We start from the raw sequence: 25461 nt of genomic DNA, 5'->3' as shown, positions 1-25461 counted from the left end.
CCTGGTACCTGTGAATGTGACCTTACTTGGAAAAAGGGTCTTAGCAGATGTAATTAGTTAAGGGATCTCAAGAAGTAATTTTGGATAGGGTAGACCCTACACCCAGTGACTGATGTCTTTATAAAAGAAAGGAGGGGGGCTTCCCTGATGGCTCAGTGGTAAAGAATCCACCTGCCAATGCAGGAGACGTGGGTTTGGTTCCTGATCTGGGAATATCCCACGTGCCTCGGAGCCACTAAGCCCATGTGCCGCAACTACGGAGCCTGTGCTCTGGAGCCTGGGGCCACAACTACTGACGCCCATGCACCCTAGAGCTTGCGCTCCACAACAAGAGAAGCCACTGCAATGAGAAGCCTGTGCACCACAATGAAGAGTAGTCCCCGCCGGCCACAATTAGAGAACAGTCCGCACAACAACAAAAACCCAGCCCAGCAAAAAGCAAATAAATTTTTTAAAAAAATAAGAGAAAGGAGAGGAGATTTGAACAAAGATATAAAGGAGATAGGCCATGGGAAGACAGAGGGAGAGACTGGAATGACACAACCACAAGCTAAAGAACTCCAGGCAATACCAGAATCTGGAAGAGCAAGGGAGGATCCTCCCCAGAGCCTTCCCAGGGAGCACACCTCGATTTCTGACTTTCAGCCTCTGGAACTGTTAGAGAATAAATTTCTATTGTTTTAACCCACCAAGTTTGTGGTCATTTGTTATGGCAGCCCACAGGAAACTAACACACCATATTTGTCATAGTGCATCACAATTAAAGGGAGCTTCCCTGGTGGCTCAGTGATAAAGAATATGCCTGCCAATGCATGAGACTCGGGTTCGATCCCTGTGTAGGGAAGGGAAGGCATATAGGGCATAGGGTTTACCCTATCCAAAATTACTTCTTGAGATCCCTTAACTAATTACATCTGCTAAGACCCTTTTTCCAAGTAAGGTCACATTCACAGGCCTTGAACACATCTTTATTTATTTATTTTTGTCCACACTTCGGGGCTTGTTTGATCCCCTGGGGAAGGAAATGGCAACCTACTCCAGTATTTTTGCCTGGAAAATTCCATGGGCAGAGGAGCCTGATGGGTTAGAGGAGCCCTGTCTGGTCCATGGAGTAGCAAAAGGAGTCAGACACAACTTAGAGACCAAACAACAACAAACATCATGATTAAAAGCTGATTAGCTACATGATTTGGGCAGATCACCACATCTCACGGAGACTCAGGTTCCTGTCTCAGAAATGGAATAGTAACTGTCCCCACCTTGCCAGGATCATAACGCATGGAAGGTATTTGGCATGTGGATAATGCTCAGTAAAGGTTGCGTGCATGCATGCTAAGTGTCTGACTCTTTGTGACCCTAGGGACTGTGCCAACGTCTTCTGCATTGGCAAGTTCTTTACTACTAGTGCCATCTGGGAGCAGAAACGAATGTTAGTCAGTCTCTTCTGGCTTATGCCATATTTCCAGTTGGGATATGCTGTCCCCATTCTCTGTTTGCAGAATTCATCCATTTAACAAGTTCTAAGCATAGGGGCAGAGAAGGCAATGGCACCCCACTCCAGTACTTTTGCCTGGAAAATCCCAGGGACGGAGGAGCCTGGTAGGCTGCAGTCCATGGGGTCGCTAAGAGTCGGACACGACTGAGCCATTTCACTTTCACTTTTCACTTTCATGCATTGGAGAAAGAAATGGCAACCCACTCCAGTGTTCTTGCCTGGAGAATCCCAGGGACGGGGGAGCCTGGTGGCCTGCTGTCTATGGGGTCGCACAGAGTCGGACACGACTGAAGCGACTTAGCAGCAGCAGCAGCAAGCATGAGGGAAAAATTTTTAAGTTTATTTAGTTGGAACAACAGTTTAAAAGCTGATTTAGCTGCACAACTAGAGGGGATAAGAATGTGATTCAGGGACCAAGAAGCTAATTTTAAGCCAAAAGTACCCCTAAATGTCATTGATCAACACATCCATTTTTCAGGCCTAGGGGTACACAGCAGTCTAGAACTCAGATCTTCTGCCCCTCACTGCTCTCCTTCATTCTCCTGAAGTGGTACCAGCAACGGACTCAGAATACATGTGGCTTGTTTGGCTCCTTAGGTGACAGGCCTGTCTCATTTATCCCTGCATCAACACTCTATCCATTCACAGCTCATCCAAAATACCAAACCCAAGGCTCAGTATGACATGCAGCCCTGAGCAGAAGAGCCTCAGCGACTACTGGAAGCCTGACACCCTGACCAGGCTGAATCTGATTATTCCCTGTTTTCTATACTCTGGGTCATCTTCAGGGTGTGAGCAAAACAAGCTGTAGCCCTCCCACTGGCTTCCCACCTTCTGGCTCCTCTGAAGCAGGCCGGGTATGATGACTTTTAAAAAGTCAACAGTGTTGGAGGTCGGGGTTCTACATCTCACTGTTTCACAAAGAGCAAACCCAGGAAGGGCAACTTAGATAAGCAGGTGTGTTCTCGGGCGCAGACCTGATGACCCCGAGGGAGAAAAGCTGCACACACCTTCCTTTTACAGTCATGAGTTTCACACACACTCTCACACTTGACCCTTAATGAGCCTGCTCTCACTCCACAGTATCAGTGAGCTCAGCTCTAGCTCACTGAGCACTTAAAGGCCCTGTTCTAAGGCTTTTTAAATATGTCACCTCACTAAACTCGATGAGGCATGATTCTTTCTATCCCTATTCTACTACATTCCCTCAGAGCAGTCAGCTGATTAATGGATGATGCAGGGGAGTCAGCCCGATTCCAGAACCTTTGGTCTTAAAAGATAATACCTGTTTGGGTGATGCACTCTTATTTTGGATTGTTTCCCAATTGGGTTTTGATGAAAGAGCAATACCATTGATCTCTTTTTTAGTGTTTAAAAATAAAAACGGTAACACCTGAAAGCAGTCACCCCTCACTGGCTCTTTCAGCTCCTTGATTCCACTCTGCCCCACAATTCTATGCAACCCCATAATTCTGTGCAGTCCCATAACTCCAGGAAGCCCCACAATTCCTTGCAGACCCACAATTCCATGCAGCCCCATAATTCTATGCAGTCCCATAATCCCACACAGACCCACAATTCTATGCAATCCCACAATTCCATGCAGACCCACAGTTTTATATGGCCCCATAATTCCATGCAACCCCATAACTCCATGCAGTCTCACAATTCCACCAGTTGCATAACTCTGAGGCCCCGTAATGCCATGCAGGGCCCACAATTCCATGTGGCCTGACAACTCTATCAGTCTCATAATTCTGTGAGGCCCCCATAGTTCCATGCAATAAGAAAGATGGTTATCCACAGTGCACTGGTGTTTCCACCCCTAGCCAGATACTCTGGCAGCCAAGGGAGCACGGAATCATGTAAAAGAGAGCTTGGTATTATCTTAATTAACAAGGACAGCTGCAGAATCACCTGGCAAAAACATATCTAATGAAGACTCTCCCATTTCCTATCTCAGTGGTGACTGCGCACTTAGGCCCAACTCCTCACAAGCTTGCAATGCATCCGGTTATTTTCAAGTCATTTACAACTACTTAGAGTAATGCCCCGGAGAAGGCAGTGGCAACCCACTCCAGTACTCTTGCCTGGAAAATCCCATGGACTGAGGAGCCTGGTGGGCTGCAGTCCATGGGGTTGCTAAGAGTCGGGCACGACTGAGCGACTTCACTTTCACTTTTCACTTTCCTGAATTGGAGAAGGAAATGGCAAGCCACTCCAGTATTCTTGCCTGGAGAATCCCACGGACGGTGGAGACTGGTGGGCTGCCGTCTATGGGGTCGCACAGAGTCGGACACGACTGAAGCGACTTAGCAGCAGCAGCAGCAGCAGCAGAGTAATGCCCATATGCCCTCCTTCTCTCCCATCAGGAGCCTCAAGCTCTCTCCTTGAGTTCTAGTTGAAAGTATGGACTCTTCAAGAAAGGACAGCATGCAGGCCAATTCCCATCTCACTATGAATTAGTCTATCTACCAATTAATGGTTGCCAATCCAAGAAAGAAAAGGGAAAAAGACAATGCACTGAATTGAACAGCACATATGTGTGTGCACACACACACGCACTCAAGTCAGCTGTGTCCGACTCTTTGCGACCCCTTGGACCATAGCTCTCCATGCTCTTCTGTCCGTGGGATTTCCCAGGCAAGAATATGGGAGGGGAGGTTGCCATTTCCTCCTCTAGGGAATCTTTGCTCCTCAAAATTCAAGTGCATGTAAAACTTCAGAGTATGACCTAATTGGAAAATGGGTCATACTGGATTAGAATGAGACTTAATCTACAGACTGATGTCCCTATGTGAAGAGAAGACACACAGAAAACACAGACTGCCAGTGTAAAAACTGTGGCAGAGACTGGAGTGAGGTAGCTACAAGCCCAGGAACTCTAAGGATTGCCAGCAACCAAGAAAAGCTGTAAAAGACAAGGAAAAATCCTCCCGTAGAGGCTTCAGAGTAAGCATAGTTTTGATATCAGACTTCTAGCTCCCAGAACCATGAGACAATAAATTTCTGTTGTTTGAGCCAGTCCGGTACTTTCTTATAGCAGCGCTAGGAAACTAACACAGGTGGTGATCATTAACCCTTAAGCGGGGATAGAGAAGCTGAAAGGCAGGGAAAGAGAATGGGAAGGGTGGGGAGCTGGTCAAAGCCAGTCTGACCCTCCTCTGCCTGCTATCTAAGAATAGCTATTTTTTCTCCGAGGGCTTACTAAGAGAGCTGGGTGCTCATTACCTCATTGTCCCACACAATAATTCAGTGACCTAGGTCCCTGTTACTATCCTTATTTTAGAGCGAAGATACTCTGATTTCAATCAGTTACCCATTTCTGAATGGCCAAGGAACCACAGAATCTGGGCTCTGGAGGAACAAAGCACATTTAGTCTAATATCTTAGATTTACATACAAGTAAACAGAAAGGTGATGTGACTTGCTCAAGACCACACAGCAAACAGCTAAGAACAGAAATCAAAATTGAAGGAAAGCACGTTTCATGTCCCAATTTCCTGTTTTCCCATTGCACACAGGCCAATATCCTGCAACCCTAGCAGAATAATTGTCTTAAAAGAGAGTCAGGCTCCTCTGGAGGCTCAGTGGTAAAGAATCCGCCAACCAGTGCAGAAGACACGGGGGTTCAATTCCTGATCTGCGACTATCCCGCCTGCCTTGGAGTAACTAAGCCTGTGAGCCACAGCTGCTGAGCCTGTGCTCTGGAGGCCAGAACCCCAACTACTGACCCCACATGCTGCGACTACTGAAGCCAGTGAGCCTAGAGCCTATGTTCTGCAATAAGAGAAGCTCCTGCTCACTGCAGCTAGAGAAGGCCTGCAACTAGACCGGCACAAACAAAAATAAACAAGTATTTTTTAAAAAGAAACAGACACAAAAAAGGAAGTGTTAAAGGGACAAAAAGCAAGTATGAACCAATTTTAAAAATATGTATGTATACGTTTATATACATGGATGTGAGGGGAGAAGCTCCGAAAGTATGTTCAGCAGATGACTAACAGAGGTTATTCTCCAGCAACTGAGGAAGGAGATATTTTCTATCCTGTAACCTGTAACGTTTATTTAAAAAAAAAAACACCAATCACTTAAGATTATAATATTACACTCAAAACTTTTTTTTTTTTCCCTTGGCCATGCAATGTAGCTTGCAGGATCTCAGTTCCCCAACCAGGGATTGAAAACCCAGGCAACAGCAGTGAAAGTCTCAAATCCTAACCACCAGGCTACCAGGGAACTCCCTACACTTACAACTCTTAGATAGATGAACTATCCGAATAAATAAGTCCATAAAGACAGAATGCAGGTTGGGGTGAGGGGGGAAATGGAGCCTGACTGCTGATGGTCTAAGGCTCTGCCTAAGGTGATGAAAAAGTTCTGAACTAGACAGAGGTGGTGGCTGCACAATACTGTGAGTGTACTTAATCCCACTGAACTGCACACTTTAAAATGGTGAAAATCATAAATCTTCTTTCTTGAAGATTCTAAGCTGGTGATCTAGTCAGTATAATTAATCAACTAGTGAAAATGGTAAATATATGTTGCCACAATTTAAAAAACGTACATTATGAATGAAAGAAAAAAAAAGAATTTCTGATAAAAGCTAAAACCTAGCCATCTGGAGAGTGACATTAATATTAATACTTTGGGGAGTGTCTCTAATCCCAGGGGCTCTGGTTACCATGCGCCACCATTAGCAGCCATCTCTGAGGCCTCAGAGAAAGAGACAGAAGAAAAGACATCATTTTTTTGCCACAAAAGTCAAAGATCATGACCGATCAACCATCAAGGGGGAACCAACACTGGTGAGAAACACAAATCGTTCACTAGTAGTGGGAGCAGGGGGCATCAGCTAAGAATTCTATCTGGAACCCACATTCCTGAGGTGACTTTTATTTCTCAGCCAGTGCAAAAGAAACCCCAACATCTGAGAAGAGAGAACAAAAGGCCCTAAAGCGTGCAGCCAGGAAGAAGCTGTTCGCCCTCTGTGACAACATCCTCATTCTAGAAGCTAGCCTTAGGTTCAAATCTCTTCTGGGTCTCCAGGGACTGGGAGGGGCTGATGGCCTGACCAGACAGCCAGGAAGCAGCTCTCCCTACGCTGGAAAAGGCGATTGGTCCACTTCCCCGACGTAGGCCATACAATACTCAGAGATGAGAGCAGAGGCCCCGATTTTCCTGAGGCTTTAAGGAGACTTGTCCACCCAATTTATAAGCTCTTTAGCCCGAAAAGGCTTTCCTCAGATAAGACTCAAGACCATAAATATCTCTGAAGACAAGTTAAGTCAATAAATAAGCTAAGTTGGCTGGATTATACCAAAAAGAGATGTGTGAGCCTAATGGTAGGCCAACACTCAGAAGGCAGTAGGGAGTGGTGGGGACTGGGGTATATAAGATCACTTGCTACTCATTTCTTGCTGCTTAGAGTCAGTCATCTGGAGAAGGAAATGGCAACCCACTCCAGTATTCTTGTCTGGAGAATTTCATGGACAGAGGAGCCTGGTGGGCCACAGTCAATGGGGTCACAAAGAGTTGAACACGAGTGAATGACTAACTTTCACTTTCAGAGTCAGTCAGAAACATGAGCCAGGAGAGCCAAGATACTTTATATAACTCTCTCGATTTTTTTTTACTTACTCTTTTGATTTTTTAACATTGGCAAATAATTATAAAATTATGTTCAATACCGCACAGGTCAAATGCCATGCCTAGAGGCTAGATTTTGTCCTAAGACTACCAATTTACAGTTTTTGTTTACAGGACCAAACAAATGTGTTGCCTGTTCTGTAAAGAATGCCATTAACAGTCACCTTAATACCTTCTCCCTAATTTCATAGTGGCCTCTGAGAAGAGAGAGAATTAGTTTCTCTACAGCAGCCAAACAAAGCCTGGTCTAGTAGGTAAGAGCATGGACTTCCCCATTGAGCAGTACGTGTGGCCTTGAGCAAGGCACTTAACCTAATCTGTATCTCAATTTTCCCATCTGTAAAATGGGGGTAACAAAAGTAACACAGAGGATTGCTAGGCAGTTTAAATTAATTTCTATATGAAAAAGACCTATAGGAGCACACAGTAATTGAAATCCATTCATGATCACACATCATCATGAGCTACCACTGAGCCCCAAGGTGGGGGTTGGGGAGGAAAGAGGCTGGGATCCTTGAGATTTGTCTAAGCTCCTACCCCAGGCCTCCTTCACACCATCACGGGGCCTAGGCTGAATCTAGCCTCAGAGGGCCATCAGGTGGGCACAGGTGAGGGATACAAGGGGCTGAATCCTATTCCTACAAAGAAATCTAACCAACCAGGAACTAGGGACACTGCACAGGAACATAAAGTGAAAAAGGCTTTCCACAACAATACTTCCTTTTCAGATGAACGTGTGTTTTTTAAACGCATTTACAACATTTTGGAACTCTAACGCTATTAGTGATGTTATTATTGATGAAAATACCTTGCTTTCATTTTATAGGACCTTAGAAGAGAAAAGTAGCCACACTGCACAATTCTAAGGTTTCCTTTAGGAAAGCCAATATCTAAAACTCCATAAGAATAGAGGGTCTTAAGCTGGGGTTCTGGAGCAGGCTCAGGAGTCCAAAACCCTCTGAGACTGTGTGCAAAATTTTGTGTGTATATGCGTACTTTCATGAAACTCTTGAGAGGTGAAGCAACCTCCAAATCAGTCAAGAATCAGTTTTTAAAAGACCTATTTGAAACTAAAGATATGCTTTGTAGGGATATTCATCACAAAGTTCTTTTACTTGGCAATTTCCCAGAGTCATAAGATCTGAATTCACAGCATCTGCAGGGAATAACCTGCTATATAAAGTGAGATATACCTGAATTATGGAGATCCCCTGGGGAAGGAAATGGCAACCTACTCCAGTATTTTTGCCTGGAAAATTCCATGGGCAGAGGAGCCTGATGGGTTAGAGGAGCCCTGTCTGGTCCATGGAGTAGCAAAAGGAGTCGGACACAACTTAGAAACCAAACAACAACAAACATCATGATTGAGAGCTGATTAGCTACATGATTTGGGCAGATCACCACATCTCACGGAGACTCAGGTTCCTGTCTCAGAAATGGAATAGTAACTGTCCCCACCTTGCCAGGATCATAACGCATGGAAGGTATTTGGCATGTGGATAATGCTCAGTAAAGGTTGCGTGCATGCATGCTAAGTGTCTGACTCTTTGTGACCCTAGGGACTGTGCCAACGTCTTCTGCATTGGCAAGTTCTTTACTACTAGTGCCATCTGGGAGCAGAAACAAATGTTAGTCAATCTCTTCTGGCTTATGCCATATTTCCAGTTGGGATATGCTGTCCCCATTTTCTGTTTGCAGAATTCATTCATTTAACAAGTTCTAAGCACAGGGGATGGAGAAGGCAATGGCACCCCACTCCAGTACTCTTGCCTGGAAAATCCCATGGACGGAGGAGCCTGGTAGGCTGCAGTCCATGGGGTCTCTAAGAGTCGGACACGACTGAGCGACTTCACTTTCACTTTTCACTTTCATGCATTGGAGAAGGAAATGGCAACCCACTCCAGTCTTCTTGCCTGGAGAATCCCAGGGATGGTGGAGCCTGATGGGCTGCCATCTATGGGGTCGCACAGAGTCGGACACGCCTGAAGTGCCTTAGCAGTATACCTGAATTAATGATCCTGTACACCAGCTCCCTCTGCTGGTGGTACCTGTAAAGCTACCTGACACAGCCCGAGGTCTCGCCTCCACTAGATCCCAAGAGTTCAGCCCCTGATCACTGAGCACCTCAAGGGCAGCAGAACAGTCTTAATATTTCTATATCCCATGATCTGACATGATGTTTTCTAAGTGAACAAATGTACAAATGAACTAATTAACAAATCCTGGGTTGAGTTTGCAGCCATCAAACAAGAGACCTGAATTCAGTTTTCAACTCCTGAGAATCAGACATTGGAGAAGGAAGCCCAAACATCTCTGAGGCCTCACACCCAAAAGCATTACCAATGCCGAGACAGGAGGCAGTTCCACGCAGTGATGGCCACATAGGCACTCTGAAGACTTCATCCTGACCGTACTGTCCAGATACAGGAGATAGAGCTGTGGCCTCAAGCAGGTCATTTTACCTCTCTGAGTCAACATCCTCATCAGGTGCCTAGCATCTGCTGAGCCCTGCTACCTGGCAGGGAGTAAGCTTTCAACAGGGCTTTCAACATGGTGAAGAAACTGCCTGCAGTGCAGGAGACCAGGGTTCAATCCCTCTGTTGGGAAGATCCCCTGGAGAAGGCAGTGGCTACCCACTCCAGTATTCTTGCCTGGAGAATTCCATGGACAGAGGAGGAGCCTGGTGGGCTACAGTCCATGGGATCGCAAACAGCAGGACATGACTGAGCAACTAACACACACACACACACAAGCTTTCAACAAATATTATGATTACTACCAGACAAGGTCTCCAGTGTATTTCCTATTTCTTAAATACACTTCATGTTTGTAGTCTGCCTAGAACAGCCTTCTCCATCTGAAGAACTCTATGTAATCTCTGAGGCCCAACTCAAATCCCCTGTACATAACTGTCCCAGAGCCCTGGCCCTGATGTGGCCAATGAATGTCCCCTTACCCCCCTCCCATGACCTGGGTACACACAGTGGCACTCAATTCCCTGCCTCCCAATTTCTTTTTGGCCACACCGCAAAGCTTGCAGGATCTTAGTTCTCCAAACAAGGACTGAACCCATGCCACAGTGGTGAAGTCATCAAGTCCTGAAGACCAGGGAATTTCCTCCTGATTTCTTTACCTGCCTGCTTCCCATTCCCCTATGGCCAACACAGCTGGTGCTCAATGAGCTTGCTCAATAATTAGGCCCTGGGAGGGAGGTGAGAGAGAGGTGGGAGGAAGGTTTAAGAGGAAGGGGACATATGTATACCTATGGCCGATTCATGTTGATGTATGGCAGAAACCATCACAATGCTGTAAAGTAATTATCTTCTAATTAAAAATTAAAATTAAAAAAATAATAATAATTAGGCTGTACTTGGAGACCTCTCAATCCTGGTGGCCCACCTGAGATGGTCACCTAGGGGACAACCAGGATGAACAACCTGTTCACATGAAACAGAACCATCCTCTGGGGTGAAAAAGCCAGCCCAGGGCAGCAAGTCTCCCTGGCCATGATGTCAGGAGTTTGTACCCAAGCCCAACCACAGCACTATTGGTACACTCTAAGTAGTGACACCCTATTGTCCTCAATGGCTGGGATTCTCAACACGTCCCAAGAGAGTGTTCACTGTCAACTGCAGAACCAACTTCCACTACGAGATCCCCTTGCAGGGATCTCAATGGTGGCCTCTACTCGGATACCCCAGATGGGCTTGTTTGGACCTGAGGTCCCTCTCCACGCATGGACATCCCCCCAGGACAGTCTGTCCCAAGCTCCGTGGAGCTGAGCTACCCTCGAGAATCTGTATGTTGAACAAGACCTGCCCAGCCCTGCTTAGCTGCCCAGCCTGAGGCAACCCCCTTTGCCCACCTTCACACCCTCCAGGAGGGCCTGGGGGTCCTCGATGCCCTCGGGGACACACTTCTTGTTCTCCGGGAGGGATTCAAGTTTCTCCACCAGAGCTTTCAGGCCCTTCAGTTCAAACTCGGTGAGGTGGGTCCATTTGGCAGAGACCTCAGTGGCAGGAGAGCCGGTGGGCGTCTTGGGGTAGTCGGTGGGCATCATGGCAGACTTCACGCTGTCCTCTGACTCATTTGACAGAGTCCTTTTGAGGAACCGCATGGCAGGGGCTTTGGGCTTCTTCCCGGGGGCCTCCTGGTCCTCGGATGGGGTGCTCGTGGGTGAGGCAGGGCCATCGGTGGATGCTTTGGGGATCTTATCTGCACCCTCCTCCTCTTCCTCCTCTTCCTCCTCTTCTTCCTTCTCCTCCTGGGGCTGCTGCTCACAGGACTCCTCCTCCATCTCCAGCCAGGAATCAGATGAGAAGCCGTCTATGCTGGGCTTTCTTGGGGCATCTAAGAATGGGGTTGGGGCAGGAGGCGTGGAGGAAGAATGTCACAGGAAAGAGATGAACACCCCAAACTCCCTGCTGGAAGTCCCTGGAAGCCCCACTCGGATGATTCTAATGGCCTTTGCCTCCCTCAGGCCCTAGAAAGGCTGCCATCAGCCAGACACACCTCTGCTTTTCCCCAGTTGTGTGTACCCTGACAGGTTGCCTTGCCTGTCTGAACACACCTGGTACTGTATCTTTCAATACGGGAAAAAATAAAGCAAAAATGAGCACATATCAAATGATTCCATTCATATCAAATGTCCAGAACAGGAAAAAACTACATAAAGACAGAAAGTGGATTCGTGGTTGCTTAGGGCTGAGGTCACAGGCATGGCGTGAAAGGACATGGTAGCTCAAGGGTACAGAATGCCTTTGGGGATGATGAAAATGTTCTAAAAACTGACCGTGCTTGTGTCTGCACAACCCTGAGAACAAACTAAAAATCACTGAATGGTACATATTTAAAAGGGTGAATTGTATGATATGTGAACTATATCTCAAGAATGCTCTTTAAAAAATACAGGCACTAAATACGTCCCTTGAACACTCACAGTGAGCATTAAATAAGGCATCACAGAGTATTGTTCCTGGCACAAAATTAGCACTCAAGAAATGAAGTGTCCCCCAAATATGCCCGCTTCTCTTTGGTAGGGGGGAACTGACAAGAAAATTGAAGAGAAACGTGGGTACCAGTGATCCAAACGTTGCCTTAAAACTTCCTCTCAAGCATGGAACAGAATAAGGAACTTTCTTCTATGTCCCTAAATTTCCCAGTGAGAGTGGTGACCCTCTCTTTCCTGGTCCTGTGGACTGCCACGAAATCCAGCCTCGGTCCCCAAGGGAGCATGTAGCTACATCACAACAGAGGCCCCACCCCGGCCCCAGAACCCCAGACAGAACTGAATTTCCAAAAGGCACTCCCCAATCAAGACGCCCCCCACCAGCAGAAACATTGGTTCTTCATCACATGTCAGGCCTGAAACCCCTGGAAGTCAGGACAGTAGTCAAGGGAAGGAAGGAAGAGGTTTAGTAAGAGGGAGAAAACAAATCTAAACATCTTGTAAATCACAGCAGAAATTGTTCAGGCCCTCAAGGAGACGGGCCGACCCCATTTTTCTATCGCGTGATGAGAAAGATGCAGTGAGTGAGGTGCAGTGACTCTAGCATCCAGAAGAAACCCCTGACTGTACCAGCTCAGAGGCTGAGGGCAAGAAGCATATTCTTCCTACAGATAGCTCTTCGAGGCTGTCACAAGCTAGATACAACTTCAGGGTGTGTGCCTGTGAGCCAAGATTCAAGGACTGAGCTATATGTGGGGGGAGTGTGATGTCCCTTTAAGTAATAGCAGCAGGGCAGGGCATTGCAGCTGCAGCTATAAATGCTCTCTCCCTGCCTCTGTCAAAACCACCCACCGCTCTGCCAAGCTTGCACCCCCAATTCTGGTCACCCCTCCCTCTGGCTTATAACTGGCCTGGGTTTTGAGGAACTGGTTGAATCTCTTAGGACTGCTTCTAGATAGACAAAAATCTAATCTCTAGTGCAGGGAGAAAAAAAATCAGTTGATGGCCAGGGAGGGATTAAAAAAAAAAGAACCAGGAAACTTTGCTCGGTGGGGATCCTGTCTCAGTAACCATGCCAGGGGACTAGCCCCTCCCCACCTCTGTATAATCAACTAGTAAAACCTGGGGGCCACCAAGATGACTCTGTTGGAGGTCATGACTTCCTTCACTTAAGACTATTTCAAGTGGGAAGCTAAGAAGGATGACTTCCCTGCCCCTCCTCAAGAGTCTTTAGGAATTTGCCTGATAACACTGGCTCAGAAGAATTCCTGGAACCCAGGACTCCCAAAGCCCCACTGAAAATAATTACTTCTAGGAGGGAATATATGTCTATGTATAGCTGGTTCATTTTGCTATTCAGTAGAAACTAACACAACATCAGAAAGCAACTGTACCCCAATAAAAACTAATCTTTAAAAATAAACAAATAGAAATACAGACCTAGAGACGGAAAAATAATACTGCTGAGAATTAAAAAAAAAAAATTTATTTCTGCTGCAGCTGAGCCGTTGAGGCAGCCAAGCAAGGCTCACTCACCAATAAGCATTGATTCTCTCTGGTATTCCTGAGTGAGGTAGGACCGCTGGGTCATACAGTACACGTATCTCTCCAAGACATACCAGCACATCTCATAGTAGAAGGGGTAACGGAATTTGGGCTGCACCTGAAAGCAAAGATCCAGGAGCAGAGGTCAGTTTCTGGAGGGCAGAGGAGAAAGGCGGAAAAGAAGGGTACTAGGATGGGGTATGGGGGAGTTCCTGGGAGTGGGAGTCATTTTCATCACCTTAGCAAGAGCACAAATGGTGTGAAGGAAAATGGGGGGGAGGGGCAGGGGTATGGGCTGGAGGGAAGCGCTGAAAGGGGCAAGATACCAGCATGCACATATGAGGAGGAAGAGCGGGGAAGAGGCCTATGTGAGAGCGTCATTGCAAAGGTCCTCGAGCTTTGCGCAGGGAAGCTGTACAGGGTCCACTTTGTGCTTCGGGGAGATGCAGAGAAAGAGGTGTCCCCTGATCTGATGGCGGAGGGCGCAGGCACCTGCAGCTGTGAGCCCCTGCCTGATTCTAGCTACCACAGACACAGGCTCCTTGCCCATTCTCAAAAATCCTTGCATAGATTCTACCACCACTCCTTCCCGCCTTGAAAAACAGAAATCAAACCCCAAACCTTACCCATTTGTAGACAGGCTGTCAAGCATCTCCTGTACTCAAGAGGAGGCCACAACAGACGGACCAATGAGGATGGAGGGGGTGTGGCCTCTCCTGCCATCAGAGGCGGGGCCTCAGCCCACCTTCTGCGCCTCCCCCACGACACCTGGCACTCCACAGAGGACTCCCTCTGACACAAGTCCCCCGTGTGACCTGGGACAGTCCTAACACTGCAGGACACACCCCCTGGGTCTGGAGCAGGCGTCCAGCTGGAGATCCCCTTTTGACTGTTTCTTACAGGAGAGGAAGTACAGGTGCTGAGAGTTTGGTGCATCAGAGCTGTGAAAAAGGCCAGGGGCCCCAGGGGGATTCCAATGGTTGGCAGCACAGGCTCTATACGGATGAGACGGCCGCAAGAGATGGGAAAGAAGCAATACCACTGATGGCCCTGGCATGGAGGAGCCTTCCAGAAACTACATCCCGAGAGGGCGAGGATGGTGGGGAGACAGCTGGGCCCTCCTCTGAGACCACTCATGGCTCCCGCATGTCCATACTCACTCCTGGTCCCTCTCACCGAGCATGCATCAGCCTTGCGGCACCTGTATGGGGGCCAGAGACCCCACCTCACCTCTCCTGTCCTCTAGGAATTCAGGGAATGGGGTGTCAAGAAGCGCACTCTCCCACCTTGCTTTGCTGACAACCAACAGGTGACATTCTACATCTGGGAAGAAGGCAAATACAGGCAGACCCAGACGCTCCATCAACTCCATCATCCCTAAAATCCGGTCTTCCTGCCTCTCTTGGTGTCCACCTGGACAAGGCCCCCACTCTGCCCTCTCAGAGTCCCAGTTCCAGCTCCCATCCATCCCAGATCCCACTGACTCAGTTTCCCGACTGCAAGGCCCTGTCCCCACTTCTCCCATCTGCATCCTGGGCCCATCTGATCTCCCTGCCTCTGGGGGACAGTATGCTTTAGGATGAGATTCTGGCTGCCGCATGCTTTTGAGCTCCTGGGGAGATGCATGGAGTTGGGAATATCATTTAGCGGTTTCCTTGGCTCCAGCTTGCTTTCCCAAGACCCCCAGTTTTATTGCTGGGAGAGTATTCATTGTTTTTCAGTCATTGGATCAGTGTTCTCCAGAGTTTGAAAAGGAGAGAAGCTCTTGGGTCTGAGGCCTTCCTGGCCTCCTGTGAAGAGAGTTTGGGGAGGGGGTGGTTCTCAGCCCCACCCCAACCCTACTCCAGAACAAGGGCCAAGAGATTTTGAAACAAATTGTCAAAACCTACAGAGCAAGTTGAGCACAGGCAGGCCTGCCTCTTCTCAGACCCTCCCTCACATCTCCTGACTTGATTGATAAAACTCTCAAGTTGCTTTTGACTTTTCAAATTTGGAAAACTGTCTGAGCCACTTGGCCCTGATGGGCACCATGGCACCTGAGAATCTTTCTAGATTAGGAAAAAAATTGTTTTGTAGTTCCGGAGAGGAAGATAAGTCTCCCCTCATCGTTGCTGAACCCAAGGGAAACCAGCTGGGTGAAAACAAATGCTGATGGAAGAATTATTATTTTTTTTGTTTGTTTGTTTTTTGTTTTTAATTTTTTTTTTCCAAGAGAGCACCGCAGGAAACAAAATTTGCAAAGAATTGACTTACAAACAGGTTGTCGCCTTCCACCCTTCGCCTTCAAAAGGTTTCAGCCACATGCCTGGGAACATTAAACACACGATTGCTCAACATTACTTGTTGACACATTCGGAGCCTCACCAAATTGAGTTGATCATCGAAAGGCAAGGCAGTCAGAAAGCATGCAATGCTCCCAGCCTGGGGGAGTAATCAATCTCTCAGCGGGTCTCAAGGGGTCAGTTTGAGTTCCCAAAGGTCCATTCGAGTGGCACCTGGCCTAAGCCCTTCCTCCTGGAGCTGAGTGACCTCAGGAGATCAGAACCAAAGATGTTTCGGTGCATCTAGAACCCCAAGGTCTCAAGGACTTGAGAAACTAAAAATGAGGGTGGGTGGAAGTGTCTTAAAAATTGTTTTTCTCCTGGAAAAAAAAAAAAAGTCAATGGAAAAAAAAAAAATCCAATGGTAGGGGAAAGGTGAAAGGAAGGATAAATTATCTGCAATTTCCAAATAGATTCACTAGCTGAGAGGGAATGGGGCATGTTGGCATTCATTACCTTTCCTGAGAAGGCTGTTTTCACTAGAGACATTGGGGTGGGGGGGGGTGGGGGAGAAAGATAAATATGAGAGACGGCAGTTTAGTGATCGATTGGACCATTCCTATCCTTTATCAAGCCAACTGGAGTAAAAATATGGAGTGAGAGTTGTTGAGATGCTATCTTCAAATAATAAACATGCGACACATCCAGTCTTTGGTTAGCTCTTCACCCCTCTGCTTATCTTTCGAATGAGAGGGGAAAGACGGTCAGGAAATGAAAAACCCAGTCTCAGAACATCTGCACCTGTCCATGCTTGCTTTATGGGCAGCAGGGTGGTCGCCTCTCATCCAGACGAGAAAAATTCAAATCATGAGAGCCAGACATGCTTCCTAAACATAAGAGAACACTGGGGTTCCCCTGATGTCTATGGAGAGGTCCCCCACCTTGGGCCACAAAGGCAAATGATTTTTCTAAATCGAGCCCACACCCCAGGGCTTAGAGACTGATGGTTTCCTCTGTCCCGCCCCCAACATTTGGTTTCCAAGCAAATCCATGTTTTCGGACTCTCGAAAAACTATTTTTAAATGGCCATAACCTTCTTAAGAAAGCTCACAGGGATATAAAGAATTAAGCTGTAGCGAGCTGACGAGGAGCAGCCCTGGCATTTCATCTGGCTTCCAGGGCTCTCTTCCCAGCATCTTTTGTCTGCTTTGGCTCCTAAGACATAAACAATCGGGCCTTGTAGCCAAGCCCTCTCCAAAGACCAGAAATCAAAGCAGATTAAACAGCCTGCTGCTGGTTCCCGCCCAGCCTGCGCCCATTCCCCCCACCCCACCCCCGACCTCTCCCCCGCAAGCCCCCGCCCATCCACCTGCTTCAGGAAACCAGATGGGATGCCCACTGAGACAGGGAACAGTGGGCCTTGGGGGAGGGGGCCCTGCCGTGCTCATCTCGATGTAGGCGCGATATTCCACAGCAGCTCAGCATGGCGCTGGGGGTTCCACTCCATTACCCTCCCTCCCGCCTCCTGCTGACGGGGGAGGGCAGCTGGGCTCCTAACAGAATGACGACAGGACCCCAATCCATGGAGAAGTAGGATCCAGATTCCCTCGGGGGGAGCGGGGACAGCTGCCAAGTGAGTTGCTGAAGCCTTTAGAAATCTCCCAGCCTGACTCCGGCTTTTAGGAATTGCCTGGAAAGTTGTGTGCTTGACTTCTTTCTCCTTTGCTCTCCCACACCTACCCGTCTGCTCGCAAACAAACCGGTCCATTCTTTAGGGGCTGGCCAAAGGACAGTTGGCCAGGGTCCCAGACAGCTCTTGACCCAGACTACAAGTTGACCACTGGCACCCAAATGGTGCCTTTCTCTAGAACGCCATGGGGCAGCAGCCTCCAGACCAGGGCTGGAACTGGCCTCCCAAAGACCAGGAGAGGGATGGTCGGCAGGCAACAGAAGAGAGGCACGAAATTCCACAAAGCTGGACTCCTGGGATCCAGGCATCCCAGTAGCAAACCCACCAAGCTGAAGATATGCACTCGCCCTTGTGAGCACACCTGCTCACTGAACACAGTGTAGAGTGGTCCCCAGGGAACCTGTGGACAAGGCTCCTCAACATCAGGACTACTGCAACGGTTAGTGCACACAGAGTGGCTAAGACTTTGACCCATGCATGTGATTCCAGGCAGACCAACGCCCGGAAACAAGACCAAGAAAGGCAGGAACCCTGAGCACAGAGCATCAGCTTCTATGAGAGGGTCCACGAATGGCAACCCTCTCTGGGGCAAAAGTCACTTCCAAGACAAAGCCCGAGATGGCCAGGTGTGGTCTACCCATACAATGAAATAGAATTAAGCCATGGGAACAAAGCCCTGAGAAGCACCACAACTGTAGATGGACCCTGAAGAGGCTGCTAGGTGAAAGAAGCCAAACAGAAAAGGACAGGTTATACGATGCCATTTCCATAAAATACCCAGAACAGGCAAATCCAGAGACAGAAAACAGGCCAGTGACTGCCAGAGGCTGGGGATGGGGGAGTGGGGAGTGACTGCTACTGAGGACAGGGTTTCTCCTTAGGGTGATGAAAACCCCTTTGCATTAGAAGTGATGACTGTGCAACATAGGCACATGCTAATCGCCACTGAATTGTGCACTTTGTCTGTGTGGATTACATCTCAATTAAAAGGGAGAAGAAACAGTTGAATAACTGTTAAGAATGAAGAAGTAGGCCTTTTGTATCCTGGTTTCCCATTCTCAGAGCTGTCTCAAATGCCTGGGGACACTGGGTCAGTTTCGGGCATGGAAGAGACAGTGATTTTCAGAGGAAATTTGTGGAATGGGAACAGAGTGGAGGACCCAGGTCAGATGTCTGAGGCTTGGACTCTGCTCCTGGGGCGCGAAGTAGGGGAGACTTCGTGTCAAGAAGACAAGGGACACCCCTCCCAACAGCAGCAAGCAGACACTGAGACGGAGCTCAGGGACAGTCCGCCAGCGGACTCACATATCAATACTGGCTTCCTCAGGGTGCCCCCATGGTCAAGATCTGAGTTACTTCCCAAGATCCCAACCCTGCTCCAAACTACCAGCACAACCATGAACCACCAACCCCTCCACTCCCGCCCCCCTCCCTCGTGTCCCTTTATACACGTGGGAAGAAGGAAGAACCAGAGTTCCTGACATCTTACGGTGCTTTCTCAAGAGATACTTCCTCTTCGACAAGGGGGTTTTGGGCGCCACGGGTCTGGAGGTGAACAGAAACACCCGGGGCTTTGAGTGGAGGCTCTCATGGGCACCCCCTGCCCCAGAGAACTAGGACCAAGACCTGCCTTGAGGCAGGGAACTCAGGAGGGACAAGGAGCCAGGAAGGACTTTGGAAGGACCGCCCCATGTGCCCCGAGGACCAGGCAGAGCTCAGGGGCTGGCACGGTCACGAGAAGAAAAGGAAGCCGCCTCACCCGCGTTCTGTCCTCGATCTCGTAGATCCGCAGCTGCATGGGCACGTTGAAGCTGTGCAGGATGTTCCCGCCGAACACCAGAGAGTCTACGGGAGTGTAGACTGCATGGATCCAGCCTGGGGTGGGGAAGGGCACGGAAAGAAAGGGTCAGCAGCTGGCCCTGCGGTAATGCCCCACTAGGCCCACAAGTAAGACTGCGTGGAAGGCCTGGGTGAACACCCGAGGATGCTCAGGCTATGTGATGCAGATAGCTAAGCTCCTAGCTGTCCTGGAGGACCCAGACCTGAAGCCCCACTGGACCACTGCAAGCCAAGACCCCTGGCTAGCTCGAGTCCAGCCAGGGCGGGCAGCTGCAGACCAGCCCCTTGTCCTGAAAACCTTGGTGACAAAGTGTTATGAAAAACCCAACTGTAGATGCCAAAAGAGACAGGCTGTCCCCTGCCACTGCCAGTCAGGGAGCTGGAAACCCCTCACTCAGGCTACACATATGGCCCGAAGCCTCTTCCGCATCATTCCAGAGATGCCTCATCTCAGGAGGGGTCAAGGATTACTCAGGGATGGCTCGAGGCCACAGCTAAGGCTCCTGATATCTTGATTGCAGGACCCAGATGCCCTCCTCTGCCTGAGGCCACCTCCTGCCATCAAAATCACCCACGGCCCATTTCCAGGTGGTCTCTTGCACCTCTCATATCAGCTCTGCGTCTGCTGTGCCCTGCAGCTGCTGACAAGTCTCTCTTGTCTGACTGCAGCTTCTGAACAGCTTGGAGCAGGGCTTTTTCATCTCCCTGAGCTCCCGGCCCAGAAGCTGGCACTGCAGTCATGAGAAGGATCCCTGTGGGCCAGGCCCTGGTCTGAAGGCTTTCCAGGCCTCAGCTCATCTAATTCTCTCAAGATCGCTACAAGGTACATGCAACATTCATCCCCAAATCACAGATGAGAAGACTGAGGCACAGCAAAGTGAAGTCAGTTGTAAGGATTGGAGCCGCCTAATTCCTCCAGTGAGTAACTAACCCGTCTCAGACTGATCATGCTCTCAGAGCTCAGCAGACCTCCCTGCAGCACCCAGCTACCACGCTGGACAGCTCAGAGCTGGGGGAGAGGGGGTGTTATACCCCACTCTCATTAACAGATACTGAAGCTGAGGCTAAGAGAAGGTAAGTCACTTGGTGAATGACGTCGCAGCTGGTGAGTGAAAGGATCTCGGTTTTTTAGACACTGCATCAGAGGCTTAGCACAGGCCCCGGAGTCCCGGGAGACAGGCCGGCAAAACACAGGAGCTGAGGCAAAGAGAGAAACAAGCAAGACAGAGGCAAAAAGACAAGGACAGGGGACTCCCAGTGAAAGACAGAGGATCAGCAGAGGGGGAAGGATTCACACGGGTGACCTGAGATCCTGAGCCTTCTACCCACAACCTGGAGCCTAACTCATTTGCTCAGAGGAAAATTACAGAGGCCTCCCCGCCCATCCCTGAGCGGGAGCAGATCCAGCCTCCTTCCTCGGCGAGCTGAACATGCCAGCCCTGAGTCAGGGTCAGCAGCGGGTAGCCTCGGCTGCCGGGAGCAGCGCTACCACCTGGGAAGAGAGCCCGGAGGCTGCAAGGCCACTGCTGGCATCTGTGTCGACACTCTGGGCGGCTGGCCCTCCCCTGCTGGGGACAATAGGTGGGACAGACCTGGTGGCGCGCGGGGCAGGGAGGGTAGGGGAACCCGCCAGCTAACCGAATGGGAGCGAAGGTTTTATGTAACCCGGATCTGCTGTCACCTCCCGCATCTCTCGCAGCATCTGTGCCAGCCAGGTGTGCCCTTGTGGCGTGTCCTGGGCTCCTTCCCTGCCCCCTCCCCGGCTCCGTGCGGCCTCCAAAGCCCCGGTTCCCACATTTGCTTCAGCCTCTCCGCCTCAGCTGATTTTCTCAACTGTACATTTTTTTATTTCTACCAAGCAGAGCCACGCTATCTATTATGACGGTGGTTACCACCATCAGCATTATTTAAGCAACACTTCCCAAGGCTGGGACCTAGGACAGCGGGACTCAGGCAGATGCTCATGGTGGGGTGAAGCCCAAATGGGACAAGGATTCCTGGGTCCCCTTCCTATGCTGCACCTCTCACCCTACAAAAGCTCATGCCCGGAGATGGAGATTGTCTCCAGGGCTGATCCACCATGTGGCCTGGGGCACCTGACTATCCCCACTCCTGGCCTCCACGTGCCTGTGTGAAATGAGGAAGATCACTGCTTCCCTTATGAGTAAGAACTCAAACCGTGTAAGCAACTACCGCTGATATTCGCTGCAGTCTCAGCCATCACGAGGGCTTCAGAAAGAACAGCAGCCATGTGAATCTGCATTCATCAGCCCTGGACTCTCCCTTCTGGAAAGGCAGACACACCTGACTTACAGCTATCCCTCTGATGTGAGAGGTGCTGTTGTTGGGGGGGTGGGGGTGGGGGCAGGGAATCTGTGCTCCAAGATATTCCAGGGGTTCTAGAAACTTCTCTCCACTCTCCTCTCCATGCCGGTGCCCTGCAGGTGGATCAAGCAACCTTACTTGGATTAGAGTTGCTGCCCAGCCCCTCTCCCCAGCCCTTTTCACATCTCAAATGCTTGTTTCTGGGATTTCCCTGGAGGTTCAATGGTTAAGACTCCACACTTCCACTGCAGAGGGTCCAGGTTCTATTCCTGGTTGGGGACCTAAGATCCCACATGCTGTGTGGCACAGCCCCCAAAAATTATTTTAATAAAATAAATTGTCTCTGAACAACCAAGGAGGGGAAGTAATAAAATTCAGAAGTCCCATCTGAACCCACCCTCCCGATGGTGACTCATTCACTGCACCCCAGGAAGCACCAGGGGACAGGTGTCCCCAGACTGGCAACTGTGCCAAGGAGGCTGGCATCTACCTCCTGCTTCCGGGCCAGAGTCTCCAACAATATGAAGTTAGTCACAAAGGCTATTCAGGCCAGGCAATGGGAGACAGATGCAGTCAGGGAAGGAAAAGGCAACCCAACAAAACCTACTGACAGGTGTGTTCTCTGGGACCTGAGGGGCCGAGAAGGCCAGGGGGGGCACGCAGAGTCTGACCCACAGCCCAGCCACTCAGGATTTGGAATGCAAAGGCCCTGACCCACATCTGTCTATATCAGTGGCTACTGCAGGGGTATGTCTACAGTTCACAAAATTCAGGGTGCCTCCCAGAGGCCCATGGCCTGTTGCTTTCAGGAACATCCATGAACACCCTGTTCAGAGCCAGGCCCAGGGCTTGGCACAGCAGCTGCCAGGATGGCCTCTCCATTCCAGGACCTCCTCGCTGGTACCAAGCCATAGGCTGCATCAGAACCAGGGGTGTGTAGAGTTTGACCTGCCTGTGTTATCGCAATAGGGAACTTTCACAGGGCTATCTGAACTGGCTTCCACGCCAGATACATGGGCTTCTCTGGTGGCTCAGAACTTAAAGAATCTGCCTGCGATGCAGGAGAGCCGGGTTCAATCCCTGGGTTGGGACAATCCCTTGAAGGAGGAAATGGCAACCCACTCCAGTATTCTTGCCTGGAGAATCCCATGGACACAGGAGCTTGGTGGGCTACAGTCCATGGGGTTGCAAAGAGTCAGACACAACTGAGCAACTAACACTTTGCTAATAAATGAGACAATGGCCCCACTCAGGCCCCATTCCCACCTGGGCCTAACTGGCTGGAGCTGAGCAGCAATTCTCTGGGTTGCCAGAGGCCCTCCACCTCAGCCTGCTTCACTGCCCTTCTTTCTCTGCTCTGTACCCATTTTACAGATGGATCATCTCAGGTCCAAGCCACGTTACACTGTTAAACAACTGTGAATTACTGTTTCCTCAGACTGGCCCGAGTCTAGGAAATGCCTGGAACTACTATGAATTTCACTACCAGGCAAAGTGACTGAGGGGGTCTTTCCCAGGCCCCTGTACTGGGCTCCTCCATCCTACTGCTAACTGGCTGGATATGTAGTCACGACGGAGGAAATCTGTCTCAGCCTCCCCAGGACCTTTCACGCTGCCAAGTGGACCCTTAAGAAAGTCTATTAAATGAGCACACAATTATCCCTAAGTCACGGAGCCAAGAACGGGAACCAGATCCCAAGCCTGCTGACTCCCAGGCTGACGGGAAACCAGGTGGGATCTGAAACCAGACACACCTGGGTTCCCATCTTGCCCTGTTACTTATAAACTGTGTGACCTTGGACTAGTGTGTTCACTTCTCTGGACCTTAGGAACCTTCACTTTTAAAAAGCAGGTGGAATGGGACTTCCATACAGTGGATGAGGATTCGATCCCTGGTCAGGGAACTAAGATCCCACATGCCGCAGGGCAACTCAGCTCAAGCGCTGCCACTAGAGAGCCCATGTGCTGCAACTCGAGAAGGCTGCCCGCCACAACAAAGACCAAGCACAGTCGAAACACAAAATTAAAAATAGAAAGGGGGCGGGGTGGGGGGAAGTCTCCTTATGCACACGGAACTTACATACATAAAAGGATCATTACTCAGTAATGTAAGTTCTTATTACTATTAACTGCAGTTCTCCAAAAGGGGAATTGGACATAGGTCAGGTCAAGGAAAGGAAAAAGATGTCACCAGGTCCACTGCTGAGTTCCAACTCCAGCATTCCTTACTCCCAATGATCAGGTTAAATCTTGGGGATACCTAACCCACTCTGGACTCTGACTCTGTGCAGACTGGCGAGGCCATTGTAGTCCCACCTCCTCCACCTTTGAGAGCTGGCCAGTTGAGTGGGACAAACTCCAGCCCCTTTATCCGGGTCATCTTACTCCTTGGTCACCTTCGACAGTCTTCCTCTTCCAGGCAGCTTTCCTGGACTACCCAGGAAGGAAGTCTGAATAACCACCACCTCTGAAGCACAGCTAGCACCCAACCCTTTCATCCTCAGACAAAAGAAGGCTCAACCGAGTCTTACAAAGATATCAGATATCGTTACAGTTGACATCTTCCTCTCCCATCAGCATCTATTAGCTAACACAGGGCTGAGGAGGAGGGAGGCCTGAGATCAGCGTAAGGCAGAACACGTCTGAGGTCACACCAAGGGGGTGAAAACCCAGGTCGGGGGTGGGAAATGCCAGAGTGAGATTCTCCACTTTCCACACCCAATAGTTCACACACGCAGCGGCAGGAATCCCCAGGGCCCTCTCTCCCCAAAGCCACATCCCACCTACCACAAATCTCAGATGTGTGTTCGCTTCAGAGGGTATGATGCTAGGAAGAATCCCTGGGCTCCCATGAGGACCCAAGATGCTCAGTGACCCCAAAACTCTGGCCCTTAAGTTTTCACTGGTTGGTAACAAGATGAGAAAAATGAAGATGGTATAGTCTCATAGACACAAAACTAGTGACTGTTCTTTATTCTGGAATTATGTACTGTCATCTTTTTTAGTGTCAGAATAGTCTTCCTTTCATAAAACAATAGCACAAACAGGTGACAGGTTAAGTAATGCCCATATTTAGCAAAATTACAAAGTTCATGAAATCAATGTCTGGAACCACATGTACACCCTGCCCCCGAGAAGGTGACAAATTTCAATTGTCTCTTTTTTTCTTCCCAAAAAAATCCAGGAAAAAAATTATAGTGTCTCACTCAAGACCCTTAGGGCCAGAAGTCTTTGCTGGGATCTAAGTAGATTCCTGCCAGCTGCAGTTCAAAGCCACATCTCCTCTTTCTGCCTTCAACACATAGTCACACCCCAGCTGGGGTTTACATGGCTGCTTCTTGAGACCTTTTCCAATCTGCCTAAGTCATCAAAATTAACACCCTTCCCATCCCAGATCGGAGGAAAGCAACGAGCCACCTCCCAGTTCAGCAAAAGACCCTGTGAGAAAAAGGCCTGTCTTCCTAGGAAGGCTGGGAGGCCTGTGCTCGGCGGACAGAGTTGGGAGGAATCTTTTTTTAATGGCCACACCACACAGCATTTGAACCTGTACCCCCTGCAGTAGAAAGGCAGAATTTTAACCACTGGACCACCAGGGAAGTCCCTGGGAGGGATCTTGAGGGTCCCAGAGTTCAGCCTCACCCTGCCCCCACTGTAGAGATGGGACAGTTGAGGCACAGGGAAGGGAAAAGATTAACCCAAAGTCACAAAG

At 49.3% G+C, this 25461-nt stretch overlaps 1 protein-coding gene across 1 annotated transcript in view; it reads right to left on the bottom strand.

Moving 5' to 3' along the window:
* Positions 1 to 25461, bottom strand: part of KDM2B (lysine demethylase 2B) — a 118902-nt gene that overhangs the window by 50697 nt on the left and 42744 nt on the right. The window contains exons 9-11 of the mRNA XM_068989735.1: positions 19348 to 19463; positions 13629 to 13755; positions 11010 to 11494 (exon numbers count right to left, since the gene is read on the bottom strand). Coding sequence (XP_068845836.1) covers positions 11010 to 11494; positions 13629 to 13755; positions 19348 to 19463 — 728 coding nt within the window. The remainder of the gene's footprint in view (positions 1 to 11009; positions 11495 to 13628; positions 13756 to 19347; positions 19464 to 25461) is intronic.

Source organism: Capricornis sumatraensis, chromosome 17, assembly GCF_032405125.1.
Source record: "Capricornis sumatraensis isolate serow.1 chromosome 17, serow.2, whole genome shotgun sequence".
Lineage (NCBI taxonomy): Eukaryota > Metazoa > Chordata > Mammalia > Artiodactyla > Bovidae > Capricornis > Capricornis sumatraensis.
This window is presented reverse-complemented; position numbering and strand designations above follow the sequence as displayed.